The sequence below is a fragment of the Callithrix jacchus genome, chromosome 10 (genome assembly GCF_049354715.1).
Source record: "Callithrix jacchus isolate 240 chromosome 10, calJac240_pri, whole genome shotgun sequence".
Classification (NCBI taxonomy): Eukaryota; Metazoa; Chordata; class Mammalia; order Primates; family Cebidae; genus Callithrix; species Callithrix jacchus.
Window position 1 is genome coordinate 96,270,899 of NC_133511.1, and position 23,102 is coordinate 96,294,000.

Here is a 23,102-nt window from a genome sequence, read left to right on the forward strand (position 1 = left end):
CTGTTTACAATAGCAAAGACCTGGAATCAACCCAAATGCCCATTGATAATAGACTGGATTGGAAAAATGTGGCACATATACACCATGGAATATTATGCAGCAATCAGAAATGATGAGTTTGTGTCGTTTGTAGGGACATGGATGAATCTGGAAAACATCATCCTCAGCAAACTGACACAAGAACAGAAAATGAAACACTGCATATCCTCACTCATAGGTGGGTGATGAAAAATAAGAACACATGGACACAGAAAGGGGAGTACTAAACACTGGGGTCTATTGGGGGGAAAAGGGGAGGGCCAGTGGGAGGGGGAGGTGGGGAGGGATAGCCTGGAGAGAAATGCCAAATGTGGGTGAAGGGGAGAAGAAAAGCAAAGCACACTGCCATGTGTGTACCTACGCAACTGTCTTGCATGCTCTGCTCATGTACCCCAAAACCTAAAATCCAATAAAAAATTAAAAAAAAAAAAAAGAATTACAATGGTAAGCATCTGAAGATTTATATTTAAGGGGATTCTTTCTTGGATGAGGTATTCATAAATTAATATCACCAGCTTCAAATCCATGTCTTTACCAGTTCATCTCTTTGCAAGTCTCTTAGGGCAAATATTTCCTTCCCCTTTTCATTGAACAATCTCCGAGCTACAGAAGGTAAATTTAAAATCTCAGTGCACCTGTAAATAAAAGACACAAAAATTGATCTTGATACCAAAAGCTTCCAGCAGCAAAGAGAGAAAATTAAAAAAAATCAGGAACCTGAATCCTTAATGACAACTCTCTCCTAGGGACTGTCAGTCATAAGCTGGACTCTGGGGCCCGTCAGATCCATTTGAGTCTCATTTTCCTCTCCAAATTGTGGCTCTTGGGAAAATTATTTAACCTGTCTAAGGCTGGATTTCTCACCTTCCAGGGTCTCTGTGAAGATTAAAGGTTGCTTTTGAAAAGGGCTCTTAGCACAGTGCCAGACAGGACCAATAAATAGGTAGACACACTGCCATTGACTTTTCGTTCTTCAATATGCCCCACACTTTCCTATTTCTGTGCCTGTGCTCTTTCTCCTACCTAAAACAAATCTTCGGCTTTTTCTGTTGCAGTTTTGCTCTTTCTCCAAGGTTGTCAAAGTCAAATTTGTCACCAACTTCTTCATCTCCTTCTACCAGAAGTGATGACTATAGCCCTTTAACTACCTTTCAAACAGAAGTTTTTAGCCTGGTTAAACATTAAACATTGATTTCCCACTCCCACAATCCCCTACCCTCCCAAACAAGCACTGGACAAGCTTGTTGAGATGAATGACAGTTTCGTGGTTCCCTGAGGAGCTCCCAATCTGGTCAGGGTAGAGAAAGGTCAGTAACTGAGATGTAATATGAAGTCATGGGTGCTGCCATAGGCACCTGCCAGTGTGCTTTCAGAACAGAGGGGAACACAATCAATTTTTCCAGGGAAGTCTTATCTAAGGGAGTGACATTTGGGTTGGATTTTAAAGGATAAATGGAAGTTTATCCAAAATGACTAGACTGGAGCTGAGTGTATGGGCACGAGGAGAGTATGGTCCAGATGAAACTGAAAAAGAAAACAGAAACCAACTGAAAGCACTTGGGATTCTAGACCGATGAACCTGCCTTCTAGCCCATAAGCAGCAGAAAGCCGCTGAAGGCATTACAGCAGATATGTAGTGTTATCAGGTCTGCTTTTTAGAAAGTTAACTGTCAGAAAGGTGGAAAATGGACTGGAGGTTGGAGGGGATGGACCCTAGAAAGCAAGTTTTAGGAGAGATGAAAATGGGTGGAATTGTGAGGAAAAAGTAGAGCTGAAAAAGAGACTGATGGAGCATTTCCTAAACAATACTGTGGAACTATCCTGCCCATGGAAGAAGTAAAAGTTTCTTGCTAAATATGTTTTGTGTTAGAATGTACTGTTCACAGTAAATGAACTTCAGTTCACTTTATGCTCATCAGCAAGACATAGCTTTTTAAAGAATGTTTCTAAATTTTATTTCCTCACTGGGATAAATAAATTAAATGGATAATCAGGCTCTCCATTTCTCTAAGGGTTGTTTAGAAGTAAACAAAGAAGGCTGGGTATGGTGGTCCACACCTGTAATCCCAGTACTTGGGAAGGCCAAGGCAGGAGGACCACTTGAGGCCAGGAATTCAAGACCAGCCTGGAAAACATAGCAAGAACCCATATTAAAAAAAAACAATTAAAAAATTAGCCACCCATGGTGGTGTATGCCTGTGGTCCCAGCTACTTGGGAGGCTAAGGCAGAAGGATTGCTTGAGTGCAAAAGGTTGAGGCTGCAGTGAGCTATGATCATGCTACTGTACTCCAGCCCAAGCAACAGGGTAAGACCCTATTTCCAAAAAAAAAAGCAGCTGGGTGTGGTGGCTCGTGCCTGTAATCCCAGGACTTTGGGAGGCCGAGGCGGGCGTATCACCAGGTCAGGAGACTGAGACCATCCTGACCAACATGGTGAAACCCCATCTCTACTAAAATACAAAAAAATTAGCTGGGCGTGGTGGTGCAAGTCTATAGACCCAGTTACTCAGGAGGTTGAGGCGGGGGAATCACTTGAACCCGGGCAGCAGAGGATGCCATGAGCTGAGATTGTGCCACTGCACTGCAGCCTGGGGAAAAGAGCAAGACTCCACCTCAAAAAAAAAAAAAAAAAAAGTAAATAAACCAGTGAGAATTAAGTCCTTGCTTCTCATGTCACAACTCTGGAGGCTGATGGACTAGTGAGGAATGGGAATGGCCATGGCCATGTCCCTCGTACATAGGTTGGTGGGGTAGGGGTGGGAGGTAACTGTAAGATAATTGAGTGCCAGTCTCAACATTTGCCTGCTTCTGTTTGGATGATACCCAAAGACCCATTTTACATGGAGCAGGGGAGAGACAGAACCTTGTGAGAGACAGGTATCTAAGAGAAGGCCAAAGGGAGAAGAAAATGAAATACAAAGCAACAGAATGAAATGAAATACAAAACAAAATCAACAGAAATGAGAAACAAGAAAAATTTTTTAAAAAGAAAGAAACCCCATTAGTTCTACTTTCCCCCAATTGATATATTTGGGGACCCAAGCAGTTAAACTGTGGCCTGAGAAGAGTTACCATCATTCTATCTGTCCCACTCACACTTTCCTGAGGAGAATGTTTGGACCAAGGGAGTATCCTGTTTTAGGACAACAGGTGAGAGGAGAGAAGGAATAGGTGGTTAGGGAAGCTTTGTTCCTCCTTTGTTTCTTTTTGAAAGCTTGATGTTAATGTTGAATTTTGCCCAAGTAGTGGGAGAGGATTTGGATAGAGTTTCCTGTATACTTAATTTCTCTAACTAGTTCACAAACTGGCCAATATAAATGGGGAGAGAAGAAGATAAAAACTGGTTCTTAAACACCCAGCAAGGAGGCCAGGCGCAGTGGCTCATGCCTGTAATCCCAGGACTTTGGGAGGTTAAGGCAGGCAGATCATGAGGTCAGGAGATCGAGACCATCCTGGCCAACATGGTAAAACCCCATCTCTACTAAAATACAAAAAATTAGCCAGGTGTGGTGGTGCATGCCTGTAGTCCCAGCTACTCAGGAGGCTGAGGCAGGAGAATCACTCGAAACTGGAATGTGGAGGTTTCAGTAAGCTGAAATTGTGACACTGCACTCCTGGCGACAGAGAAAGACTCTGTTAGAAAACACATACACATGTGTGTGTGCACGCACACACACACACACACACATCTAATGTGGGCTCTGCAGTGAGATTGCCTGGGTTCAAATTCTAACCTCTCATACACTGGCCATATTACCTTGGAAAAGTTACTTAACTTCTCGGATCCTCATCTGACGCATCAGTAAAAGATGGCTATAGTAGCCTTTACCTCATTAGAGATTTTTACAGAGTATGGATACTGTAAAGTGCGTGGCATATAAAAAGTCAGCAACACATTATTAAAATGGAACAAACACTGCAAGCATTTCATATCTACTCTCTCATTTAATTCTCACACCATTTCTGAGTAGCCCATTTTACTGAGGAGGAGACTGAATCTCCTCCTCAGTAAAGTTAAGTTTCTTGGCCAAGTTCACATAGACAGTAAATGGGACAGCTGATATTCAAGCCTACATCTTTCTGGATCTTTTATTGCCTCATATGGTCTCCTGAGAGGGCATCATCATAGAATGATATTAGATCTAGAAAGGAAACCAAGATGCAGACTCAGATTTCTCTGTTATGTGGAGGCAAAGGCCCTAGAAATAAGATCTTCTTTCTCTTTCTCTCACCACCAGAGTGGATAGGCAACCATGAGGTCTGTTTGGGTTTATAGAGAGTGCAGGCATCTTACCTCTGACTTTACTTTTTCAGTGCTGGAGCAAATAAGGAGAGCAGGTGGAGCTGATACCTGAGGACTGTATTTCAGTATAACCCAAGGTGTCCCAGAGACAAAAGGGGAGTGGGGAAAAGAAAGGAGCTATGTCTCCCAAATCACAGTCAGCTACAGCTCTGCAGCAGTAGAGCTATTATGCCAATCACTTGCCAAGACACTCTGCCCCAGAAGCTCTTCCACACTCTTACAGTTCTTTCCAAACAGTAACAAAACCTTCAAGAAGCTATGGTCACGTGCGTTCTCCTTTTCTTTATCTTCTTGCTTTGGATTTTTGTCTCATTTTCTTTCCTCTCTACGTGGCCTTCTACAACAGCTGCTCCTTACAATGTTCTCTCTCTTTCCTGGTTATATATAAACCAGGAAATATATCATATATAAATGATCCCTTGATCATTTTCAATTCTGTGTGGTTAAATACTGCTGCAGGTGGCTCTATGATTGTTTAACTAAGCAAATTTTCTTCCCCTAAAGTTAGTTAGGAGTTCCTTGAAAGCAAGCAATGCCTCTTTCTAAAAAAAAAAAAAAACAAAAAACCTCCAGCAGATAACCTCCAACACTGGTTCATGTACATAATATAAATACAACAAATGCCTGTTGATTTAACAGTTGAGGAAAACAAGGCTTGGAGAAGGGCAGGACTTTGTTAAAGTCTTCCAGCTAGTTAGTGGCTGGGGTTAAAATAATTCCTTTGCCTCCTAATCGAATGGTCTTTCCAATATTCTATGTTGCCAGCAACTTTTCAGAAAGTAGAAGGTACCAACAACAATAAAAGGTCTGTATCTATTATTCTAAAATGGAATTTACTATACTATTAGATCATCCTTCATTTTTATAGATGGAAAAACCAACAACAAAGAGAACCTCAGAATTGCCTAATGTGAATTATTAAATAACTAAAGATAGCATAATTTTCCTTAAACTCAATAAAACCATCCCCTCATATTTGACAAGGCAAAAAAAGTTCATACCAAGTGCTCCAACCTTTTGGCAGTGATCTAATTCCTGATTTGGCAGAAATTTTTCTTAATTAAAGAAAAATTTTTCTTGATTAAAGAAAAATTTTGAAGAAAAAAATCAAGGAATTTTTCTTGATTAAAGAAAAATTATGACATATTTCCTAAACATGATATATGTTAATGCTAGAGCTTAGATGTTTGTCTTCTGCAAACCTCATGTTGAAACTTGATCTCCAATGGTGGAGGTGATAACTAATGGGAGGTGTTTGAGGCATGATGGAAGACCCCTCATGAACAGACTAATGACTCACCCTGGGGGCCAGTGAGTTCTCACTCTATCAGTTATTTGAGAACTGATTGCTAAAAAGATGATGGCACCTTCCCTCTCTCTTGCTTCTTCTCTGCCACGTGGTCTCTGCATTTGCCAGCTCCTCTTCAACTTCTGTGGTGAGTGGAAGCAGCCTGAAGCCCTCACCAGATGCAGATGCCCAATCCTGAACTTTCCAGCCATCAGAATCATGAACCACATAAACCTTTTTTTCTTTATAAATTAACCAGCCTTGGGTATTTCTTTATAGTAACGCAAAACAGACTAGGACAGTCATATTTTAAAAATTGGTTTATAATAAGTAAAATATAAAAACTTAACTTCCTCACTCTGAATTTAAGCAAATATAAACCAAAGGTCCTATAAATTGTGAAATATATTTTTAATGATATTAATTTATATTTATAGAATTGGTCATTCAGAAAGCTAGGGAAATTTGCTAGACCTTGATATTTGGCAGAAAAAATAGTATTAATTACCATTAGTATCATAGGTTCACATAGTTTATATATTTCACAGATTAGAAACTCCAGAATCATTATATTAACAACTGTTTTCTTAGGTAGGTGTATATATATAAAATGTTTTACCTGTTATAAACCAATTATATATATATATATATTTAAATTGGTTTATCATAGGTAAAGTATAAAAATTTAACTACCCCACCCTTAATGCAAGCATATATAAATCAAATATAACATACTATATTTAAGTATATATATGTGTGTGTGTGTGTGTGTATATATATATATATATATATATATATATATATAGAAAGAGAGAGAGAGAGAGAAAGAGAGAGTATATATATCATATATACCATATATGTAGTATGCTATCTGTTATAAACAATCTGTTTAAATTCAGGTATTTAAATGGAAAAAAAATTTGCATTCAGGATATTAAGTATTTACCTTTCCAAAAATTGGTGAAATTCTATCTGATCCATTTCTGTTTCAGAATATTTAGTGACACAGATTTTCTCTTTCTTTTCCATGTTAACACTTCTGAAACAAATGATCCAAGATTCGATTGATATGTCAGAATGCACTGTCAATTATCTCTTGACATACTTTAATATATGAAGAATTATAAACTCTTAGTTTATCATGATTTACCCTAATCTCTTTCTTTAAAAAATATAGTTTTTAAAACTAGTTTCAAAAACTATCACAATGAAATATTAAATTTCATATTAAATATTAAATAAAATAACATGTTGTAAATATTTATACTACAAGTAATTTTATAAGACAATACATTTTCACTATTTTGTTTCTCTTCTAATAATGTTTTCTAAAAATACAATGCTGAACACTATGAAATACAAATTTTTCAACTCTGAAGAAAATTCAGAGATTGCATTCATTTTACCTGTAATTTTTTATTCATATATTATCTTATTATTAACCCCAAATTTAAAAGTTTTAAACTGAATAAAAAGATGATCATAAAAAGAGATGCTTAATTTGAATGTACATCTGCTTAAAGTTTCAAGTTAGAAAACTGTTTTGTGCATTTTTTAGAATCTGTATATTTTATTAAATTAAATAGTTATCAAATACTGTAATCATTCCTTCATTACAAATGGTGATCAAATATAGCTAACCATTTATTCATTCAGAAGGCATTAATTTCAGGCCTATGCAGACCTTTAATCAAGTGGTTGACAAAGTGACTCTCCAATACCTTAATACTTGATTCATCAGAACACAACGAACTATGATCATAACACCTCAGACTGCACATCTGCTATGAATGAAGCATCCCTGTTCTCTATCTCATGAATGGAACATAAGCAGATAATCATGAAACAGAATGTAGTTGCTGTACTCTTGGAAGACCCAGGGCTATAATAGTGGAGTACATAGCAGCCACAACTAACTCGAGAGGAGAGAGTGTCTCATTCAGGGTCAACATCTGGAAAGGAATTCTAAACTCATTCTCAGAAGACCTTGGTGGTGGGTGGTTTAAGAGTGGGAATGGGGGAGTGTCAATAGGAAATAGGGCTAGAGAAATATGCTGGGATAGGTCATAAAAGGACTTACAAGCTGTATTAGGGAGTTAGAGTAAGTTCAGAGATCATAACTTACTAATAAGTAATACATATATTGAAATCATCTAAAATATAAAATTTACTTCAGAAGCCTCATCTTGGGCCTTTCCTTTTAAAATTCCTTAAATATCACTCATAAAATTTTCCTTGTTTAACTTACGTTACTGAGATGAAATTTGCCTGTGACACAGAAACATTTATGAAAGTCTTAATTTATATGAACTTAAGTTCATATAAACAGTCTTAAGACTAACTGACAAGATTTCGTCATTCACTAGAGTAATAATTGACTAAGTAATGAACAAATGCTATTTGATTTTCCTTAGGCTTTGTAGATGAAAGAACCAATAACAACAACAAAATCTCCTCAAAACTATCTCCAGTAAATTATTAAATAGCTAAAGGACAGCATGTTACTAGAGCAGGATTTGGTTATAGTATATCTATATTTCATCAGTCTAGCATGATTGTGCTTGTAAAGACACTAAACAGTCCAACACTCTTTCTTCTTAAAAGTTAGTTTCAGGTTCAGGCAAGTAATATATCCTTATATGTCAATGGAAGTTATTTCTTCCGGAAGATACGTAATTTGTATTTATTAAAGGCACACAAGGCACAGCAGGGCTTCTGCCTGGCACAACTCTAGGATGCCATTCATACAGATAACAATGTGTAGCTGGGACCACAGGCATGCACCAACAGGCCTGGCTAATTTTTTATTTTTTTTTTTAAATATGAGATCATGTTATGTTGCCCAGACTGGTCTTGAACTCCCGGCCTAAAGTGGTCCTCCTGCCTTGGCCTCTCCAAGTGCTGGGAATACAATGTGAATGGTGCTCTCTAAAGCTGGGCAACACAGCCACCTTGCAATGTAAGCCAAGACTTTCCAATTCAACCTTCTGAGAACCAGTATTCACATCCAGCTCCAGTGGTAGGGTGGAGGTTTGCGGGGGAATGCTACTGATGCTCTTATAGAATGTTTTCTGAATCTGCAGAGAAAGATTAAACCATATGTAGCAGAGTTTAAGTGTTAAGTGTATGTCAGTGTATTTTAATTATTTGAGAGTAATTAATTCATATGGTGAACAAAGTAATTCTAATACCTGAATACTTAATGAACTGGGACACACTGTTCCATGAGCGTAGCATAAAGGCAGCACAGCATTTCACACACTCTCTGCTAGAACAGCTGTCTGCATTTACCATTTCAATCTCTTAAAATCTGGATTACCTGACTGAACCACGCATTTTCAAACATTGATGTGATAAGATAACATCTGTATGTGACTTTGAGGCACAATTAAAGATACAAAACAAGAAAAGAAATGAATGTAGGAAGAGACAGAAATTTTGGGTTAACTTTGGGTATTATTTTTGAAAAGTCATACACTACTTTAAGGACATTACCCTCACATTTTACATCTAGCAGAATGAGCTAATTATGAAATGTATGCGTCAAAGAATTCAATTTCAGGCTTGACTTTACTTTGAAGATTAATTTTTTACTTTATCATCTGTACAGGCAGTTCAGTGGTCAACCAATCTGAATGTTACTCATTGTTCAGCGATGTATGAAGTATATTTTAATCAATGTGAGGAAAGTAATATTAAACTATTATCAGCAGCCTCAAATATTCTAAACATCTCAAAAGAAAGGTCAAGAGGTAATATCACTGCTAATAATATGAGAAACAATGTGTTAACTCATTCTTTACATCAGAGCTCTTCAATTATCTAAGATTCCTTGTGTCATAAAATGAAATGAAAATGTAGCAGGTGAATTTTCTCCAATGTTGGAGAAATATGGGCTGTTGGGAAAATTATATTCCAATCATAAGGTAAGCAGAAGTGTCAATAAATGCTTTTCTGGGGTGATAAACTTTTAAAATGTTATTCCAAGGAAGACTATAAATTATATAAAGTTATACTTTTGAGAACTATATTTGTTCATTAAATATTCCAAAGATTTAAACATAATTGTGTATAATTTAACTGAAATAAGGAATTACAAAAGCATATTTAAGCAGGATGTTGAGTTCAACTATTTGAAGACATATTTTTAAAACTCAAATGAAAATGCCAATTCAAATATACATTCATCATAAAACTTTTAAAAACAGAACTTTTAAAAATCAGAGCCACTCATTTCTAATCCATTATCTTCTAAATCAGCAGAGTTCAAATTAACTTCCTGATGAAGAAGCAAAATGAATCTTAGTCTCTATTTTCATCTTCAAATATCAATATGGGAGCCCTTTTGCTAAACAAATACAGAATTCCTACAGAGAAACATCCATAATGAAGGAGACAAAAATCTGTAGAAACTAGAAAGTTATTTAATAAGTTTGAACAAGTTGTTCTTACTGTGTTTTCCATCCAGGTGAGATGTCTGGACCAAGGATAGTAAGGGATCTGTTTTTAATCCTGTCTCCATTCCGCAAAACTCTTAGTCGCACAGGGGTGTATGGCTCTGTTGTCTTACAGATGGGTTTCTTCATAGGAGGACTGCTCGGAATTAGCAGTCCTTGTATTGGCCAATCAAACTCCTTCAGAAAGAAATAACAAAAAAGTAACAATAAATATAGGAGAAGAGTCATTTCTAGATTTTAAAAAATACTAAACACTCTGTTTATACCTTTAATCTGTGATTCATTCAACAAAAATGTATTGGGGTACCTAAGATGCTCCAGACAATTTTAATTAATGTTTCATTTGAATAAAGAAGAAAGATAGTTATTTTTAAAATTTCTGTAACAACTTGTGTTATGCTGCAAGACAAATGATTCATTCCTTCTCAGGGAAACATCATTCTAGAAAAATAGAACTGGATGAACTTGGAGAATTTTTGCTTACATGTTAAATATCTTTAATCCATGTGAAGAAGGCATGTGACAAAAGTGGTTTTAAGATAGCCTAAAATAATACCACCTTAAATTAGATCTATTTGGCAAAATGGAATATATTTGGAGAATATTGCAAAAAAAAGAATAAAATAAGGAGCATAAACACATTTCAAATATTTCAGTTGTAGAATTCAGTTACTTTTTTATTGTTTGTATCTATTCATCCATAAAATCATTTCTTGATTCATGTATTCTTCAAATATTTTTCAATATTTACCATATATTCTAGGCATGATGTTATGCACTGAAAATAAAACGATGAACCACACAAGATACTATTCCTCGAATAATTTATAGCAGGTCTTCAGAAACTTACCTAAATATAGACTGGCAATTACAATAGTCTGAGTATGATGACAGGGTACAGGTGTGATGGTACCACAAAGGAGGAGAACCTAACTCAGAAATGTCATAGAACTGAGTCCCAAAACCTTAGAAGGAGTTAATGCAGTCAAGGATGGGTCAAAAGAGGGATAGGGTAGATGTTTCAGACTTGAGGATTAATAGACTTTTATTGTTGGGGCAATAAAAGGAGGCAAGGGGGCTTCCATGTTCACAGCTTGAGTAACTGGGTGGATGGTACTGCTGTTCACAAGATAGACACTTATGTGTGAAAGAAGAGTAAATGCAGGAAGGGATGATCAGTGATGATGCTGGGAAAGGTCTGAGTTTGTTCTTTCTTTTTTTTTCTACTTTCATAAACAATTGTCCTGACAGCATCTCCTGTTAATCTGTAATGACCATTCTGTAAAATATCACTATTGCATGTAAATGTAGATCTGCTTTTGCTTCTTTTCAGTTTGTCAGCTTGTCTTTCCCTTCACAGTAATGTACTGCTGTGATTACAATATATTTTTATGTGGTTAGTCTTGGTAACTGCAAGGGCAAATAGGCTCACTTTGTTTTTCTTTTTTGGGAATTGGCTCTTTTTGGCCCTTTGCTATTTCATACACATGTATTAGCTTGGTTAGTTTTTTTAAAAAAATCTATTTGGAATAGAAGTGCTCCATAATAGGTTAAGAAACTTTTACTTTAATACTTTTTCTTAAATTTGTGTTAAATCATATAAAGCTCTTTTTCCTTCATTTACTGAGATTTGCCTTGACTAAACTCTCATCACTTAAGCGTTAATTACATTAATTTTTAAAATTTTAAACTAATATTGCATTCCTGGATAAATCAAAATTGCTCATGATATACAAGACTTTTTATAAATTGTTGAATTAAATGTGCTAATATTTTCTTTAGGATTTTTGCATGTACATTTATAAATGAAATTAACATGTAATTTTCATTTATTATCTTCCTTAAGGTTTGGCATGAATGCTATGCTAGCCTCATGAAATGAATTGGAAAGTATTGTTTCTTATGAGAAACACACTCACCCACCCAAACTCAGAGAATGGACTTAGAGGCACAACATCCCACTGCTGTTAAGACTCCTGCCACAGTTATGAGAGATGTAAGGATTGAAGCTACCATGTCTTTCCATCTTCCAAACCAATTTTCTAGCCGACAGGTAAATGGGTCATCAATTCCAGCATTCTCTGCTAGTTCATTGGTTAGAGTTGTCAGTCCTTGTAAAGTTTCTGTGATGGTCCCATATGGGGCAGTATTGTTGGGAATGAAAGTACAGCATTTCCCACTCAGCATAACACATACATCTCGTTTTTTCTGCTAGTCTTAGCGCAAGCCTGTTTTCCCAGGCAACTTGGCTGGTGGCATCTAACTTTGAGGGCATCCCAAGTATAACTGATTTGAATCTCTGTTGATTACAATAGATGTAGTTAATTCAATTCACACTCTTAATAGTTGACCACCAGAATAGTGCTGACTCCAACTCAGCAGCTATTTGGTTTTGCGCCTTACATTTATTAGGCAACTCCCTAGGGACTCCAATCAAGTCAACATATATAATGGGATAAAAAGAATTTGTCAAATCTCTCCGGTTTCAGTGGCCATGTATATTTTCGGGTATCCTGTGGAATGCCAGGGTGAATGGAATGGCCAGTTTTACTAAAGCACCATTCCTGGTGCTTTGCCCACAATACCACCAGACATCAGCCTGGGTTATGCAAGAGCTAAGTAATTGCCATTGCTTGACTCACCAGTGATGTTGAGGATGTGGATACAAGTCGACAGTTTGCCCACTGGCTTACTGAACTCTGCCCACTGCCTAGAGAGGCAAAAGGAGTGGTTCATATTCCCTACAGAGAATGACGGGATTACTCTGGGATCTGACCTATGCAATGCAGGAAAGAGCAATGACAGAGTCTTATAGGTCTCATTTCCCCATGCATCCTTGTCCTGGTATAGAGCCTGCAAGCAATGCATTCCTTTAGGATCAGTATTCCATCCTAGGGTAAACAGAACTACCTGTGCCTGAAGTCATCCTGAAGCACACCTGTAGCAGATACTCTTATTGAGGGCTTGTACCAAAAATTTTACCCATTTGACCCAGGCATTCACATCCCTGTATCCTGTCTCAATTTCTAAGGTTTGCCTTAAATTCTTTACCTTAATTATTTTTACTCATTTAGGGTCATTATTTGGTAGACTAAAGTGTTTATTAGGGTCTGGGTTTGGCGTAATCCCAGGGAAATGGGAGGTTGGGTTCCTGATTCATTGAGAACACATCACCCTAGGGGGTCTTTCCCTGTGATGTCCGCCCCTAACCCATATACCCAAGATGCTACTTTTGGTTCTTGGTCTACAACAGCTGGATACTCAATGGTGATGAGTATAAGATTGCATTCTAAATTATGGCAGTTATTTGGCAGGGAGCCCTTGGCCCCTTGGACAGATGTAGTTTATTCTTCAAAGGTCTTCAGTTTGGAGTTACCTACCCCATGTTTACTGTCCAAATTGGGTAGTCTACCATACCTCATCTCAGTTAGGGCAGGGTGATGCTCTAATGTAACCTGTATCTGGTTCAGGGCAAAGATATTTATCTGCCTGAGAGCCATCTCTGATTTTCTAAATTCCCACAAGGTAAGACCTGGCAGACATCAAATCCTACAGTGTGGGATGCTACCATCTTGGTTACATTAATTACCAACCTAATTGGGTAGGGAGGAGTCCTGCCAGTTTCCATTGTGACCTTCTGCTCTTTGCATTGTAGCCCATCCTAGCCATATCAACTTCCAGAAATGGGGCTAGCCCATGTTTTCTTTTTACATTTTTCTCAGAGTAAACTTTAAGGTTTCCTCAGGTGAACCCCTGTACTTTCCACTGGTCTTTTTCCCTCCCTTCCGGGGTCTCTTTTCCCAGTCCCTTGACTTGAGTATAGTGAGTCCGCCCCCATTCAGCTGTTTGCAGGTGGTCTCAGTGGTTAGGAGCACTGGATAGGGACCTTCCCAGCTTGGGTGGAGATTGTCTTCTTTCCAAGTCTTAATCAACACCAAGTCACCAGGCTGGAAGTGGTGAACCACAAATTTAAGAGGCAGACTTTGAATCAGAAGTCCTCTTAACCTGAGGGATGACAGGCTGAAGGATATGACCAGTATGTAATTTTTTTTAAATTGGTCCTTGGTTTCCATAGTAGGGAGATCTGTAGCCCTGCCCACATATGGGAGCCCATATAATAAGTCACAGGGGGACCATCCCAAGTATTTTCCTGGGCCTGCCCTAATCCTAAAGAGTGCTATTGGGAGACATTTGGTTCAAACATTTTAGTTTCTAAGATTAGTTTGGTGATACGCTTTTTGAGAGTTTGATTCATTCTTTCTACCTTTGCAGAAGAAGGGGGATGCCAAGGGGTGTGAAAATCCCATCTAATTTGTAAACCTTCCATAATTTCCCTTAACACCCTTGAGGTAGCTTCCTTTTTAAGCTCATGCAGATCAAATAAATCACTTCTCTTCTAATAAAGAGCAGCCTGAAAGTTCAGGCTGCAAATCACAGATAAACAGCTTAAGCACAGAAAGGGAGTCGGGGAGACCTGGGTTATCATCAAACTTCACACTCACACAATGGGCCCCAGTAAAAACACTGGGCCTTAATAAGCACATTCCTTTCCCTTTAGGCACACTAAAGGAAGCTAAAAGCAACTGCAGGGAGATGCCTACATCTGGAAGATGTCTGGGACCAGACACAGTAACTCTCCCTCTCCCTCCCAGATAAGTGACACAAAGGAATAGTGCATGGTGATATGCAGGTTCTAATAGTCCATTTTTAATCAATCCTTCTATTACTGGCTGGAGATCTTTTCTCCCTTCAATAGCAATGGGATATTGTTTCCTGCAAACTACTTCTCCTGGTTGTTTTAGTTCAATCTGTAAGGGTGTGATTTTTAACCCTCCCCTGTTGCTTTCCCCAATCCACACAAGGGGATTAATCTCTATTTCCTCCTCCTCTGTTAGGAAGCCCATCATTGTCTTTATTTGTCCTTCTTCTAGTCCTTATCTTAAACCCAATCTCGCAATTAGGTTTTTATTCAGGAGGTTAGTTCCTGTTTCAGAAATATTTAAGAGTGACCCCTCAGTTTCTGGTGGTCCCAATTAACATTTTTTTGAATAGCAGAACCTCAGATTCCTCCCCTCTTACTACTGATACTGTCGATTTTCCCTTAGAGAGTTCTGTACCTTTTGGTTGGTAAATTAGGGAGGAAGAAGCCACCCCAGTATTAATCAAAATGTCAGTTTTTCTCCCTCAGATCCCATCTCCAAATTTACCAACGGTTCCTGGTGGGACCTACTCAGAAAGAACCCCCAAACCCATGCCCCCAGCCCCAGTCTTCATCAACAGTCATGAGGGGGATCACCTTTTCTTTTCTTCCATTCAGGACATTCTTTCTTAAAATGCTCAGACTTTCCACACGTGTAGCATCCACTCATAGCATTAGGAGCTATTCCCTGCATTTCCTTTCTTTCTCTGTGTTGAAATCTAACATTCTCTTGTCTCCTCCAAGGGGGATCTTGATCTAATCTTTCTCTGCATACTTCTTCCACAGTGGAAACCATGGTTTTCACTTTTTGTTTCTGCTTCTCTTCCTCTCTCCTTACAAAGACCTTCTGAGCTTCCCTCAGTAATTCCTCAGTCGGGTTTTCATTCTCTCCATCAATCTTTTGCAGTTTCTATTTTATCTTCCTATGTAGCCCCCCAACCCTTCTGCAGCCTCATTGACAGATGCCCCGGTGGACTTACAGCCTGTCAGTAAAACAACAACAGAACTCTTAATGGTTATCTCATCCACTTACCCTTCCAAAACCTGAATCCTTTCTACTGTCTCCTGACAAACAGCTACTTTACTGTAGGCAACCCACTACTCCTCAAGCAGCGTGATCCTAAACTCTCCTCCACATCCCTTTCTCACTTGCATCCACCATTTCTGGGCTCTGTCCCTCCTCAGTGGCTGCACTGCAGTCTTTCCCTGCACCTCATTGTTGCCTGAACCTCCGGAACCTTCCCAGAGCCCTACGAACTTCTCTGCCTCCTCTCACTTTCTCTTGTACTCTTCCTTTTACATTATTTTTCTCCCCAGTCTTACCTTCTGGGTCCCTCTTTGATCTCTGTCTTTTCCAGTCTCTTTCACACTCATTTTTCTTCTTCTATCTCTCTCTCTCTCTCTGTCTCATCCCCTGTTTCCTTTCTCCCTTACACTCAGTTTCTTCCTCTTTCTCTCTCTGGGCACCAGCCAAGCCGTGCTGTGCCCTGGCTCCCTCCTGTCTGTCTGCAAAGATGGACAGCTCTGACGAAAGGACAAAGAATCAGCAGCAGCTTTTATCAACAGTTTTTAGCAGCCAGCTCTCACAGCTGTGTAGCCAACTCTCCTCTGCCTTCAGGGTCAACAGCTTAACTTTCTCTCCCTCTCTGGCCCTCTACATTTGCTGTTTCCTTCACTTTCTCTTTCTGATTTCCTTTCTTTCTTTTTCTCTTTTTTCCTTTCTTCTTTGAGGTGGAACAGGGGGGCTAATTACTTGATCCAGCAGAGAGCGTAACCTATCTCTTCTTAAGAGGATGGGGTTCTATTATTCACATAAGAGAATTAAAGCTTGGCACACCCAAACCTCATCTGAGACAAACTTAGGCCAAAAGACCAAAGGTTTACTAATGGGGTCTTTGGGCCAGATGAAATAGCAATACTTTATCATTTTTTGTCTTTCCTTATCCCTGGCTTGGGGGTTATTTCCCCAAGCCTGTTACATCCTTCCCAATGGATTATCTGGGGGGGAAGTTGGAGGGGTCCACCTTGGCTTTATCCTTTCTTTGTTCCCTAGGCCTAGAATATTTTGATTCCCATTTTCAGCTGGTCCCCATGTCTGCATTTTCCTGTGTACTCAACCCCCCTTACTGGAGGTTTCTTGCACACCCTTCAACTGCTTCATCCATCTCCAGCTGTTGACCTCATGAAATAATGGAACCTGAGATTGGGACTTCACACTCACTTTATTTCTAGGATACGTCTCAGACCCACACACTAAACCTCTGAAAATGCCCAACCACCAAGGCAGTATCTACAGTCCAATTTTCCTACCTTGACTCATATGTGAGGTTGCCTGGTTGCTGCAGTGCCTGCTTTTCTCCCTGTGTCACCTTCACTGTCTTCTGAATAACAGTCTCAGGTTTATCTATGGCTTCTATGGGGAGCTGGGACACCTGCACAGAGTGGGCCACCTAAATTGGGTGAGACGTCTCTTCCTTCTTGGCTGGAGTCCCACTCCATGCAGGCACAGAGATCCTGGATGGGCCCCCAAGTTGTGAAAAACACACTCACCTGTCCAAACCCAAAGAAAGGACGTAGAGGCATGAAGAACAGCAAAAGTGAGACTTTTTTATAATAGTCTTGCAAGATTGGGTATCTGGTGAGCAGGCACATCTGGGGCAGTCACAACAGGTAATTTATCTCTCAGCACACAAGTCCCTCCCCCTGTTCCTCATTGGTTAAGAACTATGGGCTTACAATCTTCCCAAATTTCACCTAAGTTTCATTATCCCCCTTATAAGGTTATAACCCATTCCTTTCCCTGCTTAAGTTTCTATTTCCCAATAACAAAACTATCTTCTCTTTCATGGGCTGACTCCTCCTCTACATTCTGTTCACTTACTGTGAGCTTCTAGGTGCATGAGCCATGTGGTTTTTTACATTTGCATGCTAGCTGCCAATACTTAGATTTATCATGCCTTAAAAATGGACCATTTGAAATGTTTTCTCACACTTCCATTCTTATATTCTAAAATATTTGTTTCCTATGTTTAGTAGAATTTGTCAGATCATGAAATTATTTGTGTGAAAATTTTAACTACTGATTCTATTTTTTCTATGGTTATTGGACTATTTAGTCTTTCTGTCTCTTCTTGGTTCCATTTTGTTACATTACTTTTGTCCAGAAACTTGGCCATTTTATTTAAGCTACTATATTCATTAACACAGTTACTTGTAATATTCTTTTATGATCTTCTTAATCTCTCAGTTTCTATATTCACATTTTTTATTCTTGAAACTGGCCCACTCATTCTATAAAACTTAGGTTTATTGTTTCTCTTGAATAAACATAGAAATTGACCCTTCTAGTCTTGAAACTTGAGTAAGTTACATTTGTCTTATCTGAGTTCCTTTCTCGGGAAGCCAACCATCAGGCCTCCCAGATAGCATCAAGGTACTAAAACATACCAGATCACTGTATCTGGACAATGAGATGCCAGACCCCCAGTTGTCATGATTGCCTAACCAACCACTTTCTTTCTGTTGACCAGCCCCTCTTCTTTACCTCTCCCTAGTACCTGTTTCCCACACATGGTTACATTTATTTTCTGCTATATAAATCCTTAATTTTAGGTGCCAGGGAGATAGATTTGAAACTCACTCCCATCTCCTTGGCTGCAGCACCTGATTAAAGCCTTCTTCCCTGGCAATACTGGTTGTCTCAGTGACTAGCTTTCTGTGTGTCAAGCAGCAAGACCTAGACTGAACCTCTGGAGTTTTGGTAACATTTTTAATATTATTATTTTTCGTTTTTATCTTAATCAGTTTTGCCAATTATATCCATCGTATAAATATTTTTGAAGAACCTAAATTTGACATTGATGATTCCAGTTTATAGGACTCACATATATTATATCAGTTTCTGTTCTTATAATTTACGGTTTCTTTCCTTCTAATTCTTTGAGTTCATTCTGTCACTATTGGAATAATAGATTCTTATCTCCTTAATTTTTAGCCTGTTTTCCATTTTAATATAAGCATTTAAGGCTATAAATTTCCTTCAAGAATGCTTTAACTGAATCTCACAGCTTTTGCTTTGATTCTAAATATTTCCTTTTTAAATTTTTCATTATGCTTTCTTCTTTGTCTCACAAGTTAGTTAAAACATCTTTGTAAATTTCTAATATATGGTCTTATAAAATTATTTTAGCTGTCTATTTTAATTTAATCATCAGTAAAACCTCTTACATTATTAAACTATAACAAGGACCCAACTACTTTTCATCACCTCCATTCCTACCATCCTGGTCCAAGACATTATTTCTTCTATTTAGAGATTGCAAAAACTTTCCAATTGCATATTCCTGTTTCTACTTCAGCTCATTGTACTCTATCGTCATAATGATCCTATTAATCCTTAAGTCAGAGCATATCACTCCCCTGTTCCAGACCCTTCCATGGTTTTTTATCTCAGAGTAACAGCCAAAGGCCTTCCAATGACCTGGAAGGCCCTGCATGATCAGTACCCCCTCTTTTCTTTCTGACATTATCCCTTGCTGCCCTCTCCCTCACTCACGCTGCTTCTGTCATATTTTACCTAAATGTCCCTTAAACACATAACCTCAGGTTGTTTACACTTCCTGGCATGATCTTTTCCTGGAAATCTGCTTGTTCTTCAGGTCTTTACTCAAATATCACTTCAATGAAGCCTTCCCTAGTCAATCTAAAATTTCTAAAGCTAGTAATTTTTTGAATTTAAAAAAATTTTGAAATTTACTAGTAATTTTCCAAAATTTATAAAATTTTATATTAACTTACATTCCCTGTAAAGCTTTTGGAATCTTGCAATTATATTGTATAAAGTGTATTAAATAAACAAAAACTAAAAATTATTAAGATTACTGAAAAGCATCTAATCATGATGCACAAATTTGTGAGATGAGTGCATAGATATCATTAATTGTATTTCATTAGGAGAAAATCAGTATAAATAAATGTTTGAAAATCTGAAGAACAGAATGATTTCAGTTTAAATGTTTTTTCCTTTATATTTTAATATAATATTTTACCTGATAAACATGTTAACAATAGTGACCAACAATAAGGGTGATTTAACACAATTCTAAATAAGAAAAATTTGAACTAAATAAGTTTTATTTTATTTCTAAACTTCACTGAGAACCTTTCACCAGTATAGAAATAATACTGCAAAGGGTGGACTATCGAGTGTCTATTTAGTTAAGTCTACTCTCTAGTGAATGGAGCAACATGGGGCTGTTTTTTCTTATTATGGTTACTGAGAATAAATTATCAAAGTTTATGACAATTTTATTGTATATTTTTATTTGAAATTGTCCTGTTGTATAAAGGTTTTACTTCTTGTGAGGGAAGTAGTGGGATGGAATCACATAACTTCAAGAAGTATGTTTGGGATTTGTCTGTAACTATTCTACAGCATAGATATTAAACAATTTAGTTGACTGAGGAAAATCATCTTTTACACCTAGTTTCAGTCATAAAAGATCATGAAGCAAGGGTTAGATAGGTGAGAGAGATGGTGAGGGAATCTCATTAGAAAATTACTGTTACATTGAAGTCTTGGTGTGAAATAACTAATATATCTTTCTTTCTTTCTGAACCATGGAAGAGAAAGGCAAAATAAATAAGATTCTCCTTCATGCTTTGTCTGTGATACCTGTCAATTCAAAGATTTAGGTTGTAGAACATTTTTTTTCAATATCCCAAGTATGCTATATTTCTGATGGACATATCTGAAGTGTACTGTCTTAGATCCTAGCTATTTCTACATTTACTCATTTCATGGGACAAATTGGAAATGAGAAAATGTAGAAATAGCTAGGAGCACCTGCAGACATTGGCTTTGGCACTACTGAGGTACTGCTGACTTTGGATGGTTTCTTTTACTTTCTTTTACTTTTAATGTGTAGCATCACAGAAACCCAATTAAATGAAATAAAATGTTAATTTGGGTTTCAAAACTTTCCAAATGTTAATTATCACTGTCGGTTCTTCCTTTAAGCTGCTTTAATTCTTTTTTTTTTTTTTTTAATGTGTTTAAAATGGAGACCTCTATTGTGTTTATTTGTTCTGGCTCTGAGTTCAAGTCCTGAATATCGTTATCAATTTGTTGTCTCGTTGAATCTAAATCTCATTATGTGTCTTATGTATCTGGGCGTTAAGATCTCTTATTGTTACATTAATCCTTTTACCCTTGCATCCTTGTAGCTTTGAAATCTATTTTATTAAGTGTGAGAATTGCAACTCCTGCTTTTTATTTATTTATTTTTGCTCTCTATTTGGTTGGTGAGTTTTTTTCCATCCCCTTGTTTTGAGTCTTTGTATATCTTTAGATATATCGTTAGATTTTGTGGATAATGTATATTTTGTGTGTTTAAAATGGAGAGCTCTATTGAGTTTATTTGTTCTGGATCTTAGTTCCAGTCCCGGATATCATTATCAATTTTCTGTCTCGTTGAATCTAAATCTCATTATGGTCTTATGTATCTGGGTGTTAAGCTCTCTTATTATTACATTAATTCTTTTACCCTTGTATCCTTATAGCTTTGAAATCTATTTTGTCAAATGTGAAAATTGCAACTCCTGCTTTTTATTTATTTATTTTTGCTCTCCATTTGGTTGGTACGTTTTTTTTTTTTTTTTCCAACCCTTTATTTTGAGTCTATGTATATCTTTGGATATACCGTTAGATTTTGTCTGTATCTTTTGATTGGGAGATTTGGTCGATTTAAATTTAGGGTTGCTGCCATTTGATATTAACTGGCTATTTTGTCCTTTCGTTGATAAAAATTCTTCTTTGTGTTAATGCTCTTTACTTTTTGGTGTATTTTTAGAAAGGGTCATACTGGTTGTTCCTTTCTGTGTATAATGCTTCTTTTAGAAGTTCTTGTAAAGCAGGCCTGGTGGTAATAAAATCTCTGAGTACTTGCTTGTTCCTAAAAGATTTTATTTTTCCTTCAGATGTAAAGCTTAAATTGGCAGGATATGAAATTCTGGGCTGAAAGTTCTGTTGATTAAGTATATTGAATACTGGCCCCCACTCTCTTCTAGCTTGTAGGGTTTCCGTTGAGACATCTGCTGTAAGCCTAATAGGCTTACCTTTATGGGTAACTTGATCTTTCTCTCTGGCTGCCCTTAATATTTTCTCCTTCGTTTCGATCTTGGTGAATCTAACGATTATGTGCCTTGGGGTTGGTCTTCTTGAGGAATATCTTTGTGGTGTTCTCTGTATTGCCTGGGGTTGAATAGTGTCCTGCTTTGCTAAATTAGGAAAATTTTCCTGGATAATGTCCTGGAGAGTATTTTCCAGCTTGACTTCATTCTCTCCGTCACATTCAGGTACACCAATCAAGCGTCTATTAGGTCTTTTCACATAGTCCCATATTGCTTGAAGACTTTGCTCATTCCTTTTTATCCTTTTTTCTCTATTCTTGTCTTGTCGTTTTGTTTCATTAAGTTGGTCTTTGACCTCTAATACCCTTTCTTCTGCTTGATCCATTTGGCTGTTTAAGCTTGTACATATTTCACTAAGTTCTTGTGTTGTATTTTTCAACTCCATAAATTCATTTGTATTCCTCTCTATATTGTCTATTCTTTTCAACATTTCATCTAACCTTTTTTCCAAGTTCTTAGTTTCTTTACATTGGGTTAGAACAAGTTCCTTTAACTCCCAGAAGTTTCTTATCATCCACCTTTTAAAGCCTACTTCAGATAATGGAACACAGTCCTTTTCCATCAGGGCTTGTTCTGTTGCTGATGAGTCCTTTTCCATCAGGGCTTGTTCCGTTGCTGATGGGTTCTGATTTTGAGTATACTCGGCCTTCTTAGGCTGTTTTTTTCCCTTCATTGTAGATGAACCGCCTTTCTAATTAGGTTTCTGAGTTGATGTCCGACTTATTGATTCCCAGTGCTGGGATCCGAGCCACCCACTGTGGCAGCCTAAATAGCAGCGATAAGACTGATGGTGCTCTTCTGCCCGGGAATCTCTGGTCTGGCTTCCCTCTTGAGTCCGCAAAAAGCGGCTCTGACTTCCTGGAGCTCCAAACTCCGGTTAGTAGGGGAAGCAGTCCCGTTGGCTCTGCGTGAAGAGCTGCTGCACCGAGACGCCAGCAAAACCGCTGCGGCGGCCACAAGAGTCGCGCTGGCGACCCATGGGGCTCCTCCACTGGGAATCGGCTAATCGGTGAGTGACGAAAATTTGTCTAAAGATGTGGCGTCGTCTCGTTCTCTGAGCTTTCACTGGGAGCTACAATCCTGAGCTGTTAGTGGTCGGCCATCTTGGATCGATCTCCTGCTTTA

At 37.9% G+C, this 23,102-nt stretch overlaps 1 protein-coding gene across 1 annotated transcript in view; it reads right to left on the reverse strand.

The window, feature by feature from the left end:
* The window catches only part of DCDC5 (doublecortin domain containing 5), a 269,733-nt gene that overhangs the window by 47,524 nt on the left and 199,107 nt on the right, over positions 1–23,102 (reverse strand). The window contains 3 exon segments of the mRNA XM_054241486.2: positions 575–674; positions 6,577–6,669; positions 10,083–10,264. Coding sequence (XP_054097461.2) covers positions 575–674; positions 6,577–6,669; positions 10,083–10,264 — 375 coding nt within the window.